The sequence below is a fragment of the Scyliorhinus torazame genome, chromosome 29 (genome assembly GCF_047496885.1).
Source record: "Scyliorhinus torazame isolate Kashiwa2021f chromosome 29, sScyTor2.1, whole genome shotgun sequence".
In the NCBI taxonomy this organism is placed as follows: Eukaryota; Metazoa; Chordata; class Chondrichthyes; order Carcharhiniformes; family Scyliorhinidae; genus Scyliorhinus; species Scyliorhinus torazame.
Genome location: NC_092735.1, coordinates 424,504 through 446,454, shown reverse-complemented (window position 1 = coordinate 446,454; position 21,951 = coordinate 424,504). Strand labels below are relative to the sequence as shown.

The 21,951-nt window shown below is 56.8% G+C and overlaps 1 protein-coding gene across 1 annotated transcript in view; it reads left to right on the top strand.

Moving 5' to 3' along the window:
* The window catches only part of LOC140404115 (peroxisomal membrane protein PMP34-like), a 163,864-nt gene that overhangs the window by 83,748 nt on the left and 58,165 nt on the right, over positions 1-21,951 (top strand). The window contains exon 4 of the mRNA XM_072492534.1: positions 21,698-21,814. Within this exon, the coding sequence (XP_072348635.1) occupies positions 21,698-21,814 (117 nt within the window). The remainder of the gene's footprint in view (positions 1-21,697; positions 21,815-21,951) is intronic.

Sequence of the window (21,951 nt, the reverse complement as noted above, 5' to 3'; positions counted from 1 at the left end):
CGTCCCCGGGGAGTGTGTCGGTATTTACAGGCGGGCCCTGGGGAGTGTGTCGGTATTCACAGGCGGTCCCCGGGGAGTGTGTCAGCATTTACAGGGTGTCTCCGGGGAGTGTGTCGGTATTTACAGGGTCTCTCCGGGGAGTGTGTCGGTTTTTACAGGGGGTCCCCGGGGAGTGTGTCGGTATTAACAGGGTGTCCCCGGGGAGTGTGTCGGTATTTACAGGGTCTCCCCGGGGAGTGTGTCGGTATTTACAGGGTCTCCCCGGGGAGTGTGTCGGTATTTACAGGGTCTCTCCGGGGAGTGTGTCGGTATTTACAGGGGGTCCCCGGGGAGTGTGTCGGTATTAACAGGGTGTCCCCGGGGAGTGTGTCGGTATTTACAGGGTCTCCCCGGGGAGTGTGTCAGTATTTACAGGGTCTCTCCGGGGAGTGTGTCGGTATTTACAGGGGGTCCCCGGGGAGTGTGTCGGTATTTACAGGGCGTCCCCGGGGAGTGTGTCTGTATTTACAGGGTGTCCCCGGGGAGTGTGTCGGTATTTACAGGGTGTCCCCGGGGAGTGTGGCGGTATTTACAGGGTGTCCCCGGGGAGTGTGGCGGTATTTACAGAGCTACCCCGGGGAGTGTGTCGGTATTTACAGAGCGTCCCCGGGGAGTGTGTCAGTATTTACAGGCGGTCCCCGGGGAGTGTGTCGGTATTTACAGGCGTTCCCCGGGGAGTGTTTCGGTATTTACAGAGCGTCCCCGGGGAGTGTGTCAGTATTTACAGGCGGGCCCCGGGGATTGTGTCGGTATTTACAGAGCTTCCCCGGGGAGTGTGTCAGTATTTACAGGCGGTCCCCGGGGAGTGTGTCGGTATTTACAGGGTGTCTCCGGGGAGTGTGTCGGTATTTACAGGCGGTCCCCGGGGAGTGTGTCTGTATTTACAGGGTGTCTCCGGGGAGTGTGTCGGTATTTACAGGCGGTCCCCGGGGAGTGTGTCTGTATTTACAGGCGGGCCCCGGGGCGTGTGTCAGTATTTACAGGGTGTCTCCGGGGAGTGTGTTGGTATTTACAGGCGGTCCCCGGGGAGTGTGTCAGTATTTACAGGCGGTCCCCGGGGAGTGTGTCGGTATTTACAGGCGTTCCCCGGGGAGTGTTTCGGTATTTACAGAGCGTCCCCGGGGAGTGTGTCAGTATTTACAGGCGGTCCCCGGGGAGTGTGTCGGTATTTACAGGCGGTCCCCGGGGAGTGTGTCGGTATTTACAGGCGTTCCCCGGGGAGTGTTTCGGTATTTACAGGCGGTCCCCGGGGAGTGTTTCGGTATTTACTGGCGGGCCCCGGGGAGTGTGTCAGTATTTACAGAGCGTCCCCGGGGAGTGTGTCAGTATTTACAGAGCTTCCCCGGGGAGTGTGTCAGTATTTACAGAGCGTCCCCGGGGAGTGTGTCAGTATTTACTGGCGGGCCCCGGGGATTGTGTCGGTATTTACAGGCGGTCCCCGGGGAGTGTTTCGGTATTTACTGGCGGGCCCCGGGGAGTGTGTCAGTATTTACAGGGTGTCTCCGGGGAGTGTGTCGGTATTTACAGGCGGTCCCCGGGGAGTGTGTCTGTATTTACAGGCGGGCCCCGGGGCGTGTGTCAGTATTTACAGGGTGTCTCCGGGGAGTGTGTCTGTATTTACAGGCGGGCCCCGGGGAGTGTGTCAGTATTTACAGGGTGTCCCCGGGGAGTGTGTCAGTTTTTTCAGGGGGTCCCCGGGGAGTGTGTCAGTATTTACAGGCGGTCCCCGAGGAGTGTGTCGGTATTTACAGGAGGTCCCCGAGGAGTGTGTCGGTATTTACAGGAGGTCCCCGAGGAGTGTGTCGGTATTTACAGGAGGTCCCCGGGGAGTGTGTCGGTATTTACAGGCGGTCCCCGAGGAGTGTGTCGGTATTTACAGGAGGTCCCCGGGGAGTGAGTCAGTATTTACAGGGTGTCCCCGGGGAGTGTGTCAGTATTTACAGGAGGTCCCCGAGGAGCGTGTCGGTATTTACAGGCGGTCCCCGAGGAGTGTGTCGGTATTTACAGGAGGTCCCCGGGGAGTGTGTCAGTATTTACAGGGTGTCCCCGGGGAGTGTGTCAGTATTTACAGAGCGTCCCCGGGGAGTGTGTCAGTATTTGTAAGGTGTCCCCGGGGAGTGTGTCGGTATTTACAGAGCGTCCCCGGGGTGTGTGTCGGTATTTACAGAGCGTCCCCGGGGAGTGTGTCAGTATTTGTAGGGTGTCCCCGGGGAGTGTGTCGGTATTTACAGAGCGTCCCCGGGGTGTGTGTCGGTATTTACAGGGTGTCCCCGGGGAGTGTGTCAGTATTTACAGGGTGTCCCCGGGGAGTGTGGCGGAATTTACAGGGTGTCCCTGGGGAGTGTGTCAGTATTTACAGGGGGTCCCTGCGGAGTGTGTCGGTATTTACAGAGCGTCCCCGGGGAGTGTGTCGGTATTTACAGGGTGTTCCTGGGGAGTGTGTCGGTATTTACAGGGTGTTCCCGGGGAGTGTGTCAGTATTTACAGGGGGTCCTCGGGGAGTGTGTCGATATTTACAGGGAGTTCCCGCGGAGTGTGTCAGTATTTACAGGGTGTTCCCGGGGAGTGTGTCAGTATTTACAGGATGTTCCCGGGGAGTGTGTCAGTAGTTACAGGGTGTTCCCGGGGAGTGTGTCAGTATTTACAGGGTGCTCCCGGGGAGTGTGTCAGTATTTACAAGGTGTTCCCGGGGAGAGTGTCAGTGTTTACAGAGGCCCCGAGGAGTGTGTCAGTATTTACAGGGTGTTCCCGGGGAGAGTGTCAGTGTTTACAGGGGTTCCCGGGGAGTGTGGCAGTATTTACAGGGTGTTTCCGGGGACTGTGTCGGTATCTACAGAGCGTACCCGGGGAGTGTGTCAGTATTTACAGGCGGTCCCCGATGAGTGTGTCGGTATTTACAGGGTGTTCCCGGGGAGTGTGTCAGTATTTACAGGCGGTCCCCGGGGAGTGTGTCAGTATTTACAGGCGGTCCCCGGGGAGTGTGTCAGTATTTACAGAGCGTCCCCGGGGTGTGTGTCGGTATTTACAGGGTGTCCCCGGGGAGTGTGCCAGTATTTACAGAGGGTCCCCGGGGAGTGTGTCAGTATTTACAGGGGTCCCCGGGGAGTGTGTCAGTATTTACAGGCGGTCCCCAGGGAGTGCGTCGTTATTTACAGGGTGTCCCCGGGGAGTGTGGCGGTATTTAGAGAGCATTCCCGGGGAGTGTGTCGGTATTTACAGGGCGTCCCCGGGGTATGTGTCGGTATTTACAGGGTGTCCCCGGGGAGTGTGTCAGTATTTACAGGGTGTCCCCGGGGAGTGTGTCAGTATTTACAGAGCGTCCCCGGGGAGTGTGTCAGTATTTACAGAGGGTCCCCAGGGGGTGTGTCAGTATTTACAGTCGTTCCCCGGGAAGTGTGTCGATATTTACAGGCGGTACCCGCGGAGTGTGTCGGTATTTACAGGCGGTCCCCGGGGAGTTTGTCAGTATTTACAGAGCTTCCCCGGGGAGTGTGTCAGTATTTACAGGGGGTCCCCGGGGATTGTGTCAGTATTTACAGGGGGTCACTGCGGAGTGTGTCGGTATTTACAGAGCGTCCCCGGGGAGTGTGTCGATATTTACAGGGGGTCCCCGGGGAGTGTGTCAGTATTTACAGGGGGTCCCTGCGGAGTGTGTCGGTATTTACAGAGCGTCCCCGGGGAGTGTGTCGATATTTACAGGGGGCCCCGGGGAGTGTGTCAGTATTTACTGGGAGTCCCCGGGGAGTGTGTCAGTATTTACAGGGTGTCCCCGGGGAGTGTGTCAGTATTTACAGGGTGTTCCCGGGGAGTGTGTCGGTATTTACAGGCGGTCCCCGGGGAGTGTGTCAGTATTTACAGGGAGTCTCCGGGGAGTGTGTCAGTATTTACAGGGAGTTCCCGGGGAGTGTGTCGGTATTTACAGGGGGTCCCCGGTGAGTATGTCAGTATTTACAGGGAGTCTCCGGGGAGTGTGTCAGTATTTACAGGGAGTTCCCGGGGAGTGTGTCGGTATTTACAGGGCGTCCCCGGGGAGTGTGTCAGTATTTACAGGGGGTCCCCGGGGAGTGTGTCAGTATTTACAGGCGGGCCCCGGGGAGTGTGTCGGTATTTACAGGCGGTCCCCGGGGAGTGTGTCGGTATTTACAGGCGGTCCCCGGGGAGTGTGTCGGTATTTACAGGCGGGCCCCGGGGAGTGTGTCGGTATTTACAGGCGGTCCCCGGGGAGTGTGTCGGTATTTACAGGTGGTCTCCGGGGAGTGTGTCAGTATTTACAGGCGGGCCCCGGGGAGTGTGTCAGTATTTACAGGGTGTCCCCGGGGAGTGTGTCGGTATTTACAGGCGGTCCCCGGGGAGTGTGTCGGTATTTACAGGCGGGCCCCGGGGCGTGTGTCAGTATTTACAGGGTGTCTCCGGGGAGTGTGTCGGTATTTACAGGCGGTCCCCGGGGAGTGTGTCTGTATTTACAGGCGGGCCCCGGGGCGTGTGTCAGTATTTACAGGGTGTCCCCGGGGAGTGTGTCGGTATTTACAGGCGGTCCCCGGGGAGTGTGTCAGTATTTACAGGGCGTCCCCGGGGAGTGTGTCAGTATTTACAGTGGGTCCCCGGGGAGTGTGTCAGTATTTACAGGGCGTCCCCGGGGAGTGTGTCGGTATTTACAGGCGGGCCCTGGGGAGTGTGTCGGTATTCACAGGCGGTCCCCGGGGAGTGTGTCAGCATTTACAGGGTGTCTCCGGGGAGTGTGTCGGTATTTACAGGGTCTCTCCGGGGAGTGTGTCGGTTTTTACAGGGGGTCCCCGGGGAGTGTGTCGGTATTAACAGGGTGTCCCCGGGGAGTGTGTCGGTATTTATAGGGTCTCCCCGGCGAGTTTGTCGGTATTTACAGGGTCTCCCCGGGGAGTGTGTCGGTATTTACAGGGTCTCTCCGGGGAGTGTGTCGGTATTTACAGGGGGTCCCCGGGGAGTGTGTCGGTATTAACAGGGTGTCCCCGGGGAGTGTGTCGGTATTTACAGGGTCTCCCCGGGGAGTGTGTCAGTATTTACAGGGTCTCTCCGGGGAGTGTGTCGGTATTTACAGGGGGTCCCCGGGGAGTGTGTCGGTATTTACAGGGCGTCCCCGGGGAGTGTGTCTGTATTTACAGGGTGTCCCCGGGGAGTGTGTCGGTATTTACAGGGTGTCCCCGGGGAGTGTGGCGGTATTTACAGAGCTACCCCGGGGAGTGTGTCGGTATTTACAGAGCGTCCCCGGGGAGTGTGTCAGTATTTACAGGCGGTCCCCGGGGAGTGTGTCGGTATTTACAGGCGTTCCCCGGGGAGTGTTTCGGTATTTACAGAGCGTCCCCGGGGAGTGTGTCAGTATTTACAGGCGGTCCCCGGGGAGTGTGTCGGTATTTACAGGCGGTCCCCGGGGAGTGTGTCGGTATTTACAGGCGTTCCCCGGGGAGTGTTTCGGTATTTACAGGGCGTCCCCGGGGAGTGTGTCTGTATTTACAGGGTGTCCCCGGGGAGAGTGGCGGTATTTACAGGGTGTCCCCGGGGAGTGTGACGGTATTTACAGAGCTACCCCGGGGAGTGTGTCGGTATTTACAGAGCGTCCCCGGGGAGTGTGTCAGTATTTACAGGCGGTCCCCGGGGAGTGTGTCGGTATTTACAGGCGTTCCCCGGGGAGTGTTTCGGTATTTACAGAGCGTCCCCGGGGAGTGTGTCAGTATTTACAGGCGGTCCCCGGGGAGTGTGTCGGTATTCACAGGCGGTCCCCGGGGAGTGTGTCGGTATTTACAGGCGTTCCCCGGGGAGTGTTTCGGTATTTACTGGCGGGCCCCGGGGAGTGTGTCGGTATTTACAGAGCGTCCCCGGGGAGTGTGTCAGTATTTACAGGCGGTCCCCGGGGAGTGTGTCGGTATTTACAGGCGTTCCCCGGGGAGTGTTTCGGTATTTACTGGCGGGCCCCGGGGAGTGTGTCGGTATTTACAGGCGGTCCCCGGGGAGTGTGTCAGTATTTGCAGGCCTGACCCGGGGAGTGTGTCGATATTTACAGGGAGTTCCCGGGGAGTGTGTCAGTATTTACAGGGTGTTCCCGGGGAGTGTGTCAGTATTTACAGGATGTTCCCTGGGAGTGTGTCAGTATTTACAGGGTGTTCCCGGGGAGTGTGTCAGTATTTATAGGGTGGTCCCGGGGAGTGTGTCAGTGTTTACAAGGTGTTCCCGGGGAGAGTGTCAGTATTTACAGGGTGTTCCGGGGAGTGTGTCGGTATCTACAGAGCGTACCCGGGGAGTGTGTCAGTATTTACAGGCGGTCCCCGATGAGTGTGTCGGTATTTACAGGCGGTCCCCGGGGAGTGTGTCAGTATTTACAGGGTGTTCCCGGGGAGTGTGTCAGTATTTACAGGCGGTCCCCGGGGTGTGTGTCAGTATTTACAGGCAGTCCCCGGGGAGTGTGTCAGTATTTACAGGGTGTTCCCGGCGAGTGTGTCAGTATTTACAGGCGGTCCCCGATGAGTGTGTCGGTATTTACATGGTGTTCACGGGGAGAGTGTCGGTATTTACAGGGTGTTTCCGGGGAGTGTGTCGGTATCTACAGAGCGTACCCGGGGAGTGTGGCGGTATTTACTGAGCGTCCCCGGGGAGTGTGTCGGTATTTACAGAGGGTCCCCGGGGAGTGTGTCAGTATTTACAGAGCGTCCCCGGGGAGTGTGTCGGTATTTACAGAGGGTCCCCGGGGAGTGTGTCAGTATTTACAGAGGGTCCCCGGGGAGTGTGTCAGTATTTACAGAGCGTCCCCGGGGAGTGTGTCAGTATTTACAGAGGGTCCCCAGGGAGTGTGTCAGTATTTACAGGCGGTCCCCGGGGCGTGTGTCAGTATTTACAGGGTGTCCCCGGGGAGTGTGTCGGTATTTACAGGCGGTCCCCGGGGAGTGTGTCAGTATTTACAGGGCGTCCCCGGGGAGTGTGTCAGTATTTACAGTGGGTCCCCGGGGAGTGTGTCAGTATTTACAGGGCGTCCCCGGGGAGTGTGTCGGTATTTACAGGCGGTCCCCGGGGAGTGTGTCGGTATTAACAGGGTGTCCCCGGGGAGTGTGTCGGTATTTACAGGGTCTCCCCGGCGAGTGTGTCGGTATTTACAGGGTCTCCCCGGGGAGTGTGTCGGTATTTACAGGGTCTCTCCGGGGAGTGTGTCGGTATTTACAGGGGGTCCCCGGGGAGTGTGTCGGTATTTACAGGGCGTCCCCGGGGAGTGTGTCTGTATTTACAGGGTGTCCCCGGGGAGTGTGTCGGTATTTACAGGGTGTCCCCGGGGAGTGTGGCGGTATTTACAGAGCTACCCCGGGGAGTGTGTCGGTATTTACAGAGCGTCCCCGGGGAGTGTGTCAGTATTTACAGGCGGTCCCCGGGGAGTGTGTCGGTATTTACAGGCGTTCCCCGGGGAGTGTTTCGGTATTTACAGAGCGTCCCCGGGGAGTGTGTCAGTATTTACAGGCGGTCCCCGGGGAGTGTGTCGGTATTTACAGGCGGTCCCCGGGGAGTGTGTCGGTATTTACAGGCGTTCCCCGGGGAGTGTTTCGGTATTTACAGGGCGTCCCCGGGGAGTGTGTCTGTATTTACAGGGTGTCCCCGGGGAGTGTGGCGGTATTTACAGGGTGTCCCCGGGGAGTGTGGCGGTATTTACAGAGCTACCCCGGGGAGTGTGTCGGTATTTACAGAGCGTCCCCGGGGGGTGTGTCAGTATTTACAGGCGGTCCCCGGGGAGTGTGTCGGTATTTACAGGCGTTCCCCGGGGAGTGTTTCGGTATTTACAGAGCGTCCCCGGGGAGTGTGTCAGTATTTACAGGCGGTCCCCGGGGAGTGTGTCGGTATTCACAGGCGGTCCCCGGGGAGTGTGTCGGTATTTACAGGCGTTCCCCGGGGAGTGTTTCGGTATTTACTGGCGGTCCCCGGGGAGTGTGTCAGTATTTACAGGCGGTCCCCGGGGAGTGTGTCGGTATTTACAGGCGTTCCCCGGGGAGTGTTTCGGTATTTACTGGCGGGCCCCGGGGAGTGTGTCGGTATTTACAGGCGGTCCCCGGGGAGTGTGTCAGTATTTGCAGGCGGGACCCGGGGAGTGTGTCGATATTTACAGGGAGTTCCCGGGGAGTGTGTCAGTATTTACAGGGTGTTCCCGGGGAGTGTGTCAGTATTTACAGGATGTTCCCGGGGAGTGTGTCAGTATTTACAGGGTGTTCCCGGGGAGTGTGTCAGTATTTATAGGGTGGTCCCGGGGAGTGTGTCAGTGTTTACAAGGTGTTCCCGGGGAGAGTGTCAGTATTTACAGGGTGTTCCGGGGAGTGTGTCGGTATCTACAGAGCGTACCCGGGGAGTGTGTCAGTATTTACAGGCGGTCCCCGATGAGTGTGTCGGTATTTACAGGCGGTCCCCGGGGAGTGTGTCAGTATTTACAGGGTGTTCCCGGGGAGTGTGTCAGTATTTACAGGCGGTCCCCGGGGTGTGTGTCAGTATTTACAGGCAGTCCCCGGGGAGTGTGTCAGTATTTACAGGGTGTTCCCGGGGAGTGTGTCAGTATTTACAGGCGGTCCCCGATGAGTGTGTCGGTATTTACATGGTGTTCACGGGGAGAGTGTCGGTATTTACAGGGTGTTTCCGGGGAGTGTGTCGGTATCTACAGAGCGTACCCGGGGAGTGTGGCGGTATTTACTGAGCGTCCCCGGGGAGTGTGTCGGTATTTACAGAGGGTCCCCGGGGAGTGTGTCAGTATTTACAGAGCGTCCCCGGGGAGTGTGTCGGTATTTACAGAGGGTCCCCGGGGAGTGTGTCAGTATTTACAGAGGGTCCCCGGGGAGTGTGTCAGTATTTACAGAGCGTCCCCGGGGAGTGTGTCAGTATTTACAGAGGGTCCCCAGGGAGTGTGTCAGTATTTACAGGCGGTCCCCGGGGAGTGTGTCGGGATTTACAGGCGGCCCCCGGGGAGTGTGTCGGCATTTACAGGGGGTCCCTGGGGAATGTGTCAGTATTTACAGGCGGTCCCCGGGGAGTTTGTCAGTATTTACAGAGCTTCCCCGGGGAGTGTGTCAGTATTTACAGGGGGTCCCCGGGGAGTGTGTCAGTATTTACAGGGGGTCCCTGCGGAGTGTGTCAGTATTTACAGAGCGTCCCCGGGGAGTGTGTCGATATTTACAGGGGGTCCCTGCGGAGTGTGTCGGTATTTACAGAGCGTCCCCGGGGAGTGTGTCAGTATTTACAGGGAGTCCCCGGGGAGTGTGTCAGTATTTACAGGGTGTCCCCGGGGAGTGTGTCAGTATTTACAGGGTGTCCCCGGGGAGTGTGTCAGTATTTACAGGCGGTCCCCGGGGAGTGTGTCGGTATTTACAGAGAGTCCCCGGGGAGTGTGTCGGTATTTACAGGGTGTCCCCGGGGAGTGTGTCGGTATTTACAGGCGGTCCCCGGGGAGTGTGTCAGTATTTACAGAGCTTCCCCGGGGAGTGTGTCGGTATTTACAGAGCTTCCCCGGGGAGTGTGTCGGTATTTACAGGGTGTCCCCGGGGAGTGTGTCAGTATTTACAGAGCTTCCCCGAGGAGTGTGTCGGTATTTACAGAACGTCCCCGGGGAGTGTGTCAGTATTTACAGAGCGTCCCCGGGGAGTGTGTCAGTATTTACAGGCGGTCCCCGGGGAGTGTGTCGGTATTTACAGGTGTTCCCCGGGGAGTGTGTCGGTATTTACTGGCGGGCCCCGGGGAGTGCGTCGGTATTTACAGGCGGTCCCCGGGGAGTGTGTCAGTATTTACAGGCGGGCCCCGGGGAGTGTGTCGGTATTTACAGGCGGTCCCCGGGGAGTGTGTCAGTATTTACAGGCGGGCCCCGGGGCATGTGTCAGTATTTACAGGGTGTCCCCGGGGAGTGTGTCAGTATTTACAGGGTGTTCCCGGGGAGTGTGTCAGTATTTACAGGGTTTTACCGGGGAGTGTGTCTGTATTTACAGGGGGTCCCCGTGGAGTGTGTCGGTATTTACAGGCGGGCCCCGGGGAGTGTGTCAGTATTTACAGACGGGCACCGGGGAGTGTGTCAGTATTTACAGGCGGGCCCCGGGGAGTGTGTCGGTATTTACAGGCGGTCCCCGGGGAGTGTGTCGGTATTTACAGGCGGGCCCCGGGGAGTGTGTCGGTATTTACAGGCGGTCCCCGGGGAGTGTGTCGGTATTTACAGGCGGGCCCCGGGGAGTGTGTCGGTATTTACAGGCGGGCCCCGGGGAGTATGTCGGTATTTACAGGCGCGCCCCGGGGAGTGTGTCGGTATTTACAGGCGGTCCCCGGGGAGTGTGTCAGTATTTACAGGCGGTCCCCAGGGAGTGTGTCGGTATTTACAGGTGGTCTCCGGGGAGTGTGTCAGTATTTACAGGCGGGCCCCGGGGAGTGTGTCAGTATTTACAGGGTGTCCCCGGGGAGTGTGTCGGTATTTACAGGCGGTCCCCGGGGAGTGTGTCGGTATTTACAGGCGGGCCCCGGGGCGTGTGTCAGTATTTACAGGGTGTCTCCGGGGAGTGTGTCGGTATTTACAGGCGGTCCCCGGGGAGTGTGTCTGTATTTACAGGCGGGCCCCGGGGCGTGTGTCAGTATTTACAGGGTGTCCCCGGGGAGTGTGTCGGTATTTACAGGCGGTCCCCGGGGAGTGTGTCAGTATTTACAGGGCGTCCCCGGGGAGTGTGTCAGTATTTACAGTGGGTCCCCGGGGAGTGTGTCAGTATTTACAGGGCGTCCCCGGGGAGTGTGTCGGTATTTACAGGCGGGCCCTGGGGAGTGTGTCGGTATTCACAGGCGGTCCCCGGGGAGTGTGTCAACATTTACAGGGTGTCTCCGGGGAGTGTGTCGGTATTTACAGGGTCTCTCCGGGGAGTGTGTCGGTATTTACAGGGGGTCCCCGGGGAGTGTGTCGGTATTAACAGGGTGTCCCCGGGGAGTGTGTCGGTATTTACAGGGTCTCCCCGGGGAGTGTGTCGGTATTTACAGGGTCTCCCCGGGGAGTGTGTCGGTATTTACAGGGTCTCTCCGGGGAGTGTGTCGGTATTTACAGGGGGTCCCCGGGGAGTGTGTCGGTATTAACAGGGTGTCCCCGGGGAGTGTGTCGGTATTTACAGGGTCTCCCCGGGGAGTGTGTCGGTATTTACAGGGTCTCCCCGGGGAGTGTGTCGGTACTTACAGGGTCTCCCCGGGGAGTGTGTCGGTATTTATAGGGCGTCCCCGGGGAGTGTGTCAGTATTTACAGGGTGTCCCCGGGGAGTGTGTCGGTATTAACAGGGTGTCCCCGGGGAGTGTGTCGGTATTTACAGGGTCTCCCCGGGGAGTGTGTCAGTATTTACAGGGTCTCTCCGGGGAGTGTGTCGGTATTTACAGGGGGTCCCCGTGGAGTGTGTCGGTATTTACAGGCGGGCCCCGGGGAGTGTGTCAGTATTTACAGACGGGCACCGGGGAGTGTGTCAGTATTTACAGGCGGGCCCCGGGGAGTGTGTCGGTATTTACAGGCGGTCCCCGGGGAGTGTGTCGGTATTTACAGGCGGTCCCCGGGGAGTGTGTCGGTATTTACAGGCGGGCCCCGGGGAGTGTGTCGGTATTTACAGGCGGGCCCCGGGGAGTATGTCGGTATTTACAGGCGGGCCCCGGGGAGTGTGTCGGTATTTACAGGCGGTCCCCGGGGAGTGTGTCAGTATTTACAGGCGGTCCCCAGGGAGTGTGTCGGTATTTACAGGTGGTCTCCGGGGAGTGTGTCAGTATTTACAGGCGGGCCCCGGGGAGTGTGTCAGTATTTACAGGGTGTCCCCGGGGAGTGTGTCGGTATTTACAGGCGGTCCCCGGGGAGTGTGTCGGTATTTACAGGCGGGCCCCGGGGCGTGTGTCAGTATTTACAGGGTGTCTCCGGGGAGTGTGTTGGTATTTACAGGCGGTCCCCGGGGAGTGTGTCTGTATTTACAGGCGGGCCCCGGGGCGTGTGTCAGTATTTACAGGGTGTCCCCGGGGAGTGTGTCGGGATTTACAGGCGGTCCCCGGGGAGTGTGTCAGTATTTACAGGGCGTCCCCGGGGAGTGTGTCAGTATTTACAGTGGGTCCCCGGGGAGTGTGTCAGTATTTACAGGGCGTCCCCGGGGAGTGTGTCGGTATTTACAGGCGGGCCCTGGGGAGTGTGTCGGTATTCACAGGCGGTCCCCGGGGAGTGTGTCAGCATTTACAGGGTGTCTCCGGGGAGTGTGTCGGTATTTACAGGGTCTCTCCGGGGAGTGTGTCGGTATTTACAGGGGGTCCCCGGGGAGTGTGTCAGCATTTACAGGGTGTCTCCGGGGAGTGTGTCGGTATTTACAGGGTCTCTCCGGGGAGTGTGTCGGTATTTACAGGGGGTCCCCGGGGCGTGTGTCAGTATTAACAGGGTGTCCCCGGGGAGTGTGTCGGTATTTACAGGGTCTCCCCGGGGAGTGTGTCGGTATTTACAGGGTCTCCCCGGGGAGTGTGTCGGTATTTACAGGGTCTCCCCGGGGAGTGTGTCGGTATTTACAGGGTCTCCCCGGGGAGTGTGTCGGTATTTACAGGGTCTCCCCGGGGAGTGTGTCGGTATTTACAGGGTCTCCCCGGGGAGTGTGTCGGTATTTATAGGGCGTCCCCGGGGAGTGTGTCAGTATTTACAGGGTGTCCCCGGGGAGTGTGTCGGTATTTACAGGGTGTCCCCGGGGAGTGTGTCGGTATTTACAGGGTCTCCCCGGGGAGTGTGTCAGTATTTACAGGGTGTCCCCGGGGAGTGTGTCGGTATTTACAGGGTCTCCCCGGGGAGTGTGTCAGTATTTACAGGGTCTCTCCGGGGAGTGTGTCGGTATTTACAGGGGGTCCCCGGGGAGTGTGTCGGTATTAACAGGGGGTCCCCGGGGAGTGTGTCGGTATTTACAGGGTGTCCCCGGGGAGTGTGTCAGTATTTACAGGGGGTCCCCGGGGAGTGTGTCGGTATTTACAGGCGGGCCCCGGGGCGTGTGTCAGTATTTACAGGGTGTCTCCGGGGAGTGTGTCGGTATTTACAGGCGGTCCCCGGGGAGTGTGTCTGTATTTACAGGCGGGCCCCGGGGCGTGTGTCAGTATTTACAGGGTGTCCCCGGGGAGTGTGTCAGTATTTACAGGCGGTCCCCGGGGAGTGTGTCAGTATTTACAGGGCGTCCCCGGGGAGTGTGTCAGTATTTACAGTGGGTCCCCGGGGAGTGTGTCAGTATTTACAGGGCGTCCCCGGGGAGTGTGTCGGTATTTACAGGCGGGCCCTGGGGAGTGTGTCGGTATTCACAGGCGGTCCCCGGGGAGTGTGTCAGCATTTACAGGGTGTCTCCGGGGAGTGTGTCGGTATTTACAGGGTCTCTCCGGGGAGTGTGTCGGTATTTACAGGGGGTCCCCGGGGAGTGTGTCAGCATTTACAGGGTGTCTCCGGGGAGTGTGTCGGTATTTACAGGGTCTCTCCGGGGAGTGTGTCGGTATTTACAGGGGGTCCCCGGGGCGTGTGTCAGTATTAACAGGGTGTCCCCGGGGAGTGTGTCGGTATTTACAGGGTCTCCCCGGGGAGTGTGTCGGTATTTACAGGGTCTCCCCGGGGAGTGTGTCGGTATTTACAGGGTCTCCCCGGGGAGTGTGTCGGTATTTACAGGGTCTCCCCGGGGAGTGTGTCGGTATTTACATGGTCTCCCCGGGGAGTGTGTCGGTATTTACAGGGTCTCCCCGGGGAGTGTGTCGGTATTTATAGGGCGTCCCCGGGGAGTGTGTCAGTATTTACAGGGTGTCCCCGGGGAGTGTGTCGGTATTTACAGGGTGTCCCCGGGGAGTGTGTCGGTATTTACAGGGTCTCCCCGGGGAGTGTGTCAGTATTTACAGGGTGTCCCCGGGGAGTGTGTCGGTATTTACAGGGTCTCCCCGGGGAGTGTGTCAGTATTTACAGGGTCTCTCCGGGGAGTGTGTCGGTATTTACAGGGGGTCCCCGGGGAGTGTGTCGGTATTAACAGGGGGTCCCCGGGGAGTGTGTCGGTATTTACAGGGTGTCCCCGGGGAGTGTGTCAGTATTTACAGGGGGTCCCCGGGGAGTGTGTCAGTATTTACAGGGGGTCCCCGGGGAGTGTGTCAGTATTTACAGGGGGTCCCCGGGGAGTGTGTCGGTATTTACAGGGTCTCCCCGGGGAGTGTGTCGGTATTTACAGGGTCTCCCCGGGGAGTGTGTCGGTATTTACAGGGTCTCCCCGGGGAGTGTGTCGGTATTTATAGGGCGTCCCCGGGGAGTGTGTCAGTATTTACAGGGTGTCCCCGGGGAGTGTGTCGGTATTAACAGGGTGTCCCCGGGGAGTGTGTCGGTATTTACAGGGTCTCCCCGGGGAGTGTGTCGGTATTTGCAGGGTCTCCCCGGGGAGTGTGTCGGTATTAACAGGGTCTCCCCGGGGAGTGTGTCGGTATTTACAGGGTCTCCCCGGGGAGTGTGTCGGTATTTATAGGGCGTCCCCGGGGAGTGTGTCAGTATTTACAGGGTGTCCCCGGGGAGTGTGTCAGTATTTATAGGGCGTCCCCGGGGAGTGTGTCAGTATTTACAGGGTGTCCCCGGGGAGTGTGTCGGTATTAACAGGGTGTCCCAGGGGAGTGTGTCGGTATTTACAGGGTCTCCCCGGGGAGTGTGTCAGTATTTACAGGGTGTTCCCGGGGAGTGTGTCAGTATTTATAGGGTGTTCCCGGGGAGTGTGTCGGTATTTACAGGGTCTCCCCGGGGAGTGAGTCGGTATTTACAGGCGGTCCCCGGGGAGTGTGTCAGTATTTACAGAGCTTCCCCGGGGAGTGTGTCGGTATTTACAGAGCTTCCCCGGGGAGTGTGTCGGTATTTACAGGGTGTCCCCGGGGAGTGTATCAGTATTTACAGAGCTTCCCCGGGGAGTGTGTCGGTATTTACAGAGCGTCCCCGGGGAGTGTGTCAGTATTTACAGAGCGTCCCCGGGGAGTGTGTCAGTATTTACAGGCGGTCCCCGGGTAGTGTGTCGGTATTTACAGGTGTTCCCCGCGGAGTGCGTCGGTATTTACAGGCGGTCCCCGGGGAGTGTGTCAGTATTTACAGGCGGGCCCCGGGGAGTGTGTCAGTATTTACAGGCGGGCCCCGGGGCATGTGTCAGTATTTACAGGGAGTCCCCGGGGAGTGTGTCAGTATTTACAGGGGGTCCCCGGGGAGTGTGTCAGTATTTACAGGGGGCCCCGGGGAGTGTGTCAGTATTTACAGGGTTTTACCGGGGAGTGTGTCTGTATTTACAGGGGGTCCCCGGGGAGTGTGTCGGTATTTACAGGCGGGCCCCGGGGAGTGTGTCGGTATTTACAGGCGGTCCCCGGGGAGTGTGTCGGTATTTACAGGTGGTCTCCGGGGAGTGTGTCAGTATTTACAGGCGGGCCCCGGGGAGTGTGTCAGTATTTACAGGGTGTCCCCGGGGAGTGTGTCGGTATTTACAGGTGGTCCCCGGGGAGTGTGTCGGTATTTACAGGCGGGCCCCGGGGCGTGTGTCAGTATTTACAGGGTGTCCCCGGGGAGTGTGTCGGTATTTACAGGCGGTCCCCGGGGAGTGTGTCTGTATTTACAGGCGGGCCCCGGGGCGTGTGTCAGTAATTACAGGGTGTCCCCGGGGAGTGTGTCGGTATTTACAGGCGGTCCCCGGGGAGTGTGTCAGTATTTACAGGGCGTCCCCGGGGAGTGTGTCGGCATTTACAGGCGGTCCCCGGGGAGTGTGTCAGTATTTACAGGGGGTCCCCGGGGAGTGTGTCAGTATTTACAGTGGGTCCCCGGGGAGTGTGTCAGTATTTACAGGGCGTCCCCGGGGAGTGTGTCGGTATTTACAGGCGGGCCCTGGGGAGTGTGTCGGTATTTACAGGCGGTCCCCGGGGAGTGTGTCAGCATTTACAGGGTGTCTCCGGGGAGTGTGTCGGTATTTACAGGGTCTCTCCGGGGAGTGTGTCAGTATTTATAGGGCGTCCCCGGGGAGTGTGTCAGTATTTGCAGGGTGTCCCCGGGGAGTGTGTCGGTATTAACAGGGTGTCCCCGGGGAGTGTGTCGGTATTTACAGGGTCTCCCCGGGGAGTGTGTCGGTATTTACAGGGTCTCCCCGGGGAGTGTGTCAGTATTTATAGGGCGTCCCCGGGGAGTGTGTCAGTATTTACAGGGTGTCCCCGGGGAGTGTGTCGGTATTTACAGGGTGTCCCCGGGGAGTGTGTCAGTATTTGCAGGGTGTCCCCGGGGAGTGTGTCGGTATTAACAGGGTGTCCCCGGGTGTACCTCGACTTCATCTGCAGAAAGTGCACCCAACTGCAGCTCCTCACAGACCGCATGGTTCGGTTGGAGCAGCAATTGGATGCACTTAGGAGCATGCAGGTGGCGGAAAGCGTCATAGATCGCAGTTATGTAAGTGTGGTCACACCCAAGGTGCAGGCAGAGAAATGGGTGACCACCAGAAAGGGCAGGCAGTCAGTGCAGGAATCCCCTGTGGTTGTCCCCCTCTCGAACAGATATACCCCTTTGGATACTGTCGGGGGGGATAGCCTATCAGGGGAAAACAGCAGCAGCCAGAGCAGTGGCACCACGGCTGGCTCTGATGTTCAGAAGGGAGGGTCAAAGCGCAGAAGAGTAATAGTTATAGGGGACTCTATAGTCAGGGGAACAGATAGGCGCTTCTGTGGACGTGAAAGAGACTCCAGGATGGTATGTTGCCTCCCTGGTGCCAGGGTCCAGGATGTCTCCGAACGGGTAGAGGGAATCCTGAAGGGGGAGGGCAAACAGGTAGAGGTCGTTGTACATATTGGTACTAACGACATAGGCAGGAAGGGGCATGAGGTCCTGCAGCAGGAGTTCAGGGAGCTAGGCAGAAAGTTAAAAGACAGGACCTCGAGGGTTGTAATCTCGGGATTACTCCCTGTGCCACGTGCCAGTGAGGCTAGAAATAGGAAGATAGAGCAGACAAACACGTGGCTAAACAGCTGGTGTAGGAGGGAGGGTTTCTGTTATCTGGACCACTGGGAGCTCTTCCGGGGCAGGTGTGACCTGTATAAGAAGGACGGGTTGCATCTAAACCGGAGAGGCATAAATATCCTGGCCGCGAGATTTGCTAGTGTCACACGGGAGGGTTTAAACTAGTATGGCAGGGGGGTGGGCACGGGAGCAATAGGTCAGAAGGTGAGAGGGTTGAGGGAGAACTAGGGAATAGGGACAGTGTGGCTCTGAGGCAGAGCAGACTGGGAGAAGTTGCTGAACACAGCGGGTCTGGTGGCCTGAAGTGCATATGTTTTAATGCAAGGAGCATTACGGGTAAGGCAGATGAACTTAGAGCTTGGATTACTACTTGGAACTATGATGTTGTTGCCATTACAGAGACCTGGTTGAGGGAAGGGCAGGATTGGCAGCTAAACGTTCCAGGATTTAGATGTTTCAGGCGGGATAGAGGGGGATGTAAAAGGGGAGGCGGAGTTGCGCTACTTGTTCAGGAGAGTATCACAGCTATACAGCGAGAGGACACCTCAGAGGGCAGTGAGGCTATATGGGTAGAGATCAGGAATAAGAAGGGTGCAGTCACAATGTTGGGGGTATACTACAGGCCTCCCAACAGCCAGCGGGAGATAGAGGAGCAGATAGGTAGACAGATTTTGGAAAAGAGTAAAAACAACAGGGTTGTGGTGATGGGAGACTTCAACTTCCCCAATATTGACTGGGACTCACTTAGTGCCAGGGGCTTAGACGGGGCAGAGTTTGTAAGGAGCATCCAGGAGGGCTTCTTAAAACAATATGTAAACAGTCCAACTAGGGAAGGGGCGGTACTGGACCTGGTATTGGGGAATGAGCCCGGCCAGGTGGTAGATGTTTCAGTAGGGGAGCATTTCGGTAACAGTGACCACAATTCAGTAAGTTTTAAAGTACTGGTGGACAAGGATAAGAGTGGTCCGAGGATGAATGTGCTAAATTGGGGGAAGGCTAATTATAACAATATTAGGCGGGAACTGAAGAACATAGATTGGGGGCGGATGTTTGAGGGCAAATCAACATCTGACATGTGGGAGGCTTTCAAGTGTCAGTTGATAGGAATACAGGACAGGCATGTTCCTGTGAGGAAGAAAGATAAATACGGCAATTTTCGGGAACCTTGGATGACGAATGATATTGTAGGCCTCGTCAAAAAGAAAAAGGAGGCATTTGTCAGGGCTAAAAGGCTGGGAACAGACGAAGCCTGTGTGGCATATAAGGAGAGTAGGAAGGAACTTAAGCAGGGAGTCAGGAGGGCTAGAAAGGGTCATGAAAAGTCATTGGCAAATAGGGTTAAGGAAAATCCCAAGGCTTTTTACACTTACATAAAAAGCAAGAGGGTAGCCAGGGAAAGGGTTGGCCCACTGAAGGATAGGCAAGGGAATCTATGTGTGGAGCCAGAGGAAATGGGCGAGGTACTAAATGAATACTTTGCATCAGTATTCACCAAAGAGAAGGAATTGGTAGATGTTGAGTCTGGAGAAGGGGGTGTAGATAGCCTGGGTCACATTGTGATCCAAAAAGACGAGGTGTTGGGTGTCTTAAAAAATATTAAGGTAGATAAGTCCCCAGGGCCGGATGGGATCTACCCCAGAATACTGAAGGAGGCTGGAGAGGAAATTGCTGAGGCCTTGACAGAAATCTTTGGATCCTCGCTGTCTTCAGGGGATGTCCCGGAGGACTGGAGAATAGCCAATGTTGTTCCTCTGTTTAAGAAGGGTGGCAGGGATAATCCCGGGAACTACAGGCCGGTGAGCCTTACTTCAGTGGTAGGGAAATTACTGGAGAGAATTCTTCGAGACAGGATCTACTCCCATTTGGAAGCAAATGGACGTATTAGTGAGAGGCAGCACGGTTTTGTGAAGGGGAGGTCGTGTCTCACTAACTTGATAGAGTTTTTCGAGGAGGTCACTAAGATGATTGATGCAGGTAGGGCAGTAGATGTTGTCTATATGGACTTCAGTAAGGCCTTTGAAAGGTCCCTCATGGTAGACTAGTACAAAAGGTGAAGTCACACGGGATCAGGGGTGAACTGGCAAGGTGGATACAGAACTGGCTAGGCCATAGAAGGCAGAGGGTAGCAATGGAGGGATGCTTTTCTAATTGGAGGGCTGTGACCAGTGGTGTTCCACAGGGATCAGTGCTGGGACCTTTGCTCTTCGTAGTATATATAAATGATTTGGAGGAAAATGTAACTGGTCTGATTAGTAAGTTTGCAGACGACACAAAGGTTGGTGGAATTGCGGATAGCGATGAGGACTGTCTGAGGATACAGCAGGATTTAGATTGTCTGGAGACTTGGGCGGAGAGATGGCAGATGGAGTTTAACCTGGACAAATGTGAGGTAATGCATTTTGGAAGGGCTAATGCAGGTAGGGAATATACAGTGAATGGTAGAACCCTCAAGAGTATTGAAAGTCAAAGAGATCTAGGAGTACAGGTCCACAGATCACTGAAAGGGGCTACACAGGTGGAGAAGGTAGTCAAGAAGGCATACGGCATGCTTGCCTTCATTGGCCGGGGCATTGAGTATAAGAATTGGCAAGTCATGTTGCAGCTGTATAGAACCTTAGTTAGGCCACACTTGGAGTATAGTGTTCAATTCTGGTCGCCACACTACCAGAAGGATGTGGAGGCTTTAGAGAGGGTGCAGAAGAGATTTACCAGAATGTTGCCTGGTATGGAGGCCATAAGCTATGAGGAGCGATTGAATAAACTCGGTTTGTTCTCACTGGAACGAAGGAGGTTGAGGGGCGACCTGATAGAGGTATACAAAATTATGAGGGGCATAGACAGAGTGGATAGTCAGAGGCTTTTCCCCAGGGTAGAGGGGTCAATTACTAGGGGGCATAGGTTTAAGGTGAGAGGGGCAAAGTTTAGAGTAGATGTACGAGGCAAGTTTTTTACGCAGAGGGTAGTGGGTGCCTGGAACTCACTACCGGAGGAGGTAGTGGAGGCAGGGACGATAGGGACATTTAAGGGGCATCTTGACAAATATATGAATAGGATGGGAATAGAAGGATACGGACCCAGGAAGTGTAAAAGATTGTAGCTTAGTCGGGCAGTATGGTCGGCACGGGCTTGGAGGGCCGAAGGGCCTGTTCCTGTGCTGTACATTTCTTTGTTCTTTGTTGTTGTATTTACAGGGTGTCTCCGGGGAGTGTGTCGGTATTTACAGGGTGTCTCCGGGGAGTGTGTCGGTATTTACAGGGTCTCTCCGGGGAGTGTGTCAGTATTTATAGGGCGTCCCCGGGGAGTGTGTCAGTATTTACAGGGTGTCCCCGGGGAGTGTGTCGGTATTAACAGGGTGTCCCCGGGGAGTGTGTCGGTATTTACAGGGTGTCCCCGGGGAGTGTGTCAGTATTTATAGGGCGTCCCCGGGGAGTGTGTCAGTATTTACAGGGTGTCCCCGGGGAGTGTGTCGGTATTTACAGGGTGTCCCCGGGGAGTGTGTCAGTATTTACAGGGTGTCCCCGGGGAGTGTGTCAGTATTTGCAGGGTGTCCCCGGGGAGTGTGTCGGTATTAACAGGGTGTCCCCGGAGAGTGTGTCGGTATTTACAGGGTCTCCCCGGGGAGTGTGTCGGTATTTACAGGGTCTCCCCGGGGAGTGTGTCAGTATTTATAGGGCGTCCCCGGGGAGTGTGTCAGTATTTACAGGGTGTCCCCGGGGAGTGTGTCGGTATTAACAGGGTGTCCCCGGGGAGTGTGTCGGTATTTACAGGGTCTCCCCGGGGAGTGTGTCGGTATTTACAGGGTCTCCCCGGGGAGTGTGTCGGTATTAACAGGGTGTCCCCGGGGAGTGTGTCGGTATTTACAGGGTCTCCCCGGGGAGTGTGTCAGTATTTATAGGGCGTCCCCGGGGAGTGTGTCAGTATTTACAGGGTGTCCCCGGGGAGTGTGTCAGTATTTACAGGGGTTCCCGGGGAGTGTGTCGGTATTTACAGGGTCTCCCCGGGGAGTGTGTCGGTATTTACAGGGTCTCCCCGGGGAGTGTGTCAGTATTTATAGGGCGTCCCCGGGGAGTGTGTCAGTATTTACAGGGTGTCCCCGGGGAGTGTGTCGGTATTAACAGGGTGTCCCCGGGGAGTGTGTCGGTATTTACAGGGTCTCCCCGGGGAGTGTGTCGGTATTTACAGGGTCTCCCCGGGGAGTGTGTCAGTATTTATAGGGCGTCCCCGGGGAGTGTGTCGGTATTTACAGGGGGTCCCCGGGGAGTGTGTCAGTATTTACAGGGGGTCCCTGGGGCGTGTGTCAGTACTTACAGGGGGTCCCCGGGGAGTGTGTCGGTATTTACAGGGTGTCCCCGGGGAGTGTGTCGGTATTTACTGGGTGTCCCCGGGGAGTGTGTCGGTATTTACAGGGGGTCCCCGGGGAGTGTGTCAGTATTTACAGGGGGTCCCCGGGGAGTGTGTCGGTATTTACAGGGGGTCCCCGGGGAGTGTGTTGGTATTTACAGGGGGTCCCCGGGGAGTGTGTCAGTATTTACAGGGTGTCCCCGGGGAGTGTGTCAGTATTTACAGGGGGTCCCCGGGGAGTGTGTCGGTATTTACAGGGGGTCCCCGGGGAGTGTGTCGGTATTTACAGGCGTTCCCATGTCTGTGCTGCTGTTCAATGGGGTTTGTTTTGTGTTCCAGGTGTTGTCAATGTTCTTGTTACCACTCCTCTCTGGGTCGTGAATACCCGACTCAAGCTGCAGGGGTCAATTCTCCACAATGAGGACGTCCAACAGACCAACTATACGGGCATTCTGGGTGAGCACTCCATCGCCAAACCTGTGCCTGCGCTTGAATTGTTTTCTGACGTTCGTCAACTCTCCATTTCCTCTGAATGGAGAGATTTCCATTACACTGAATGGTCCGATGCTGGGGCCTTGCCGCTCCATCCCCGC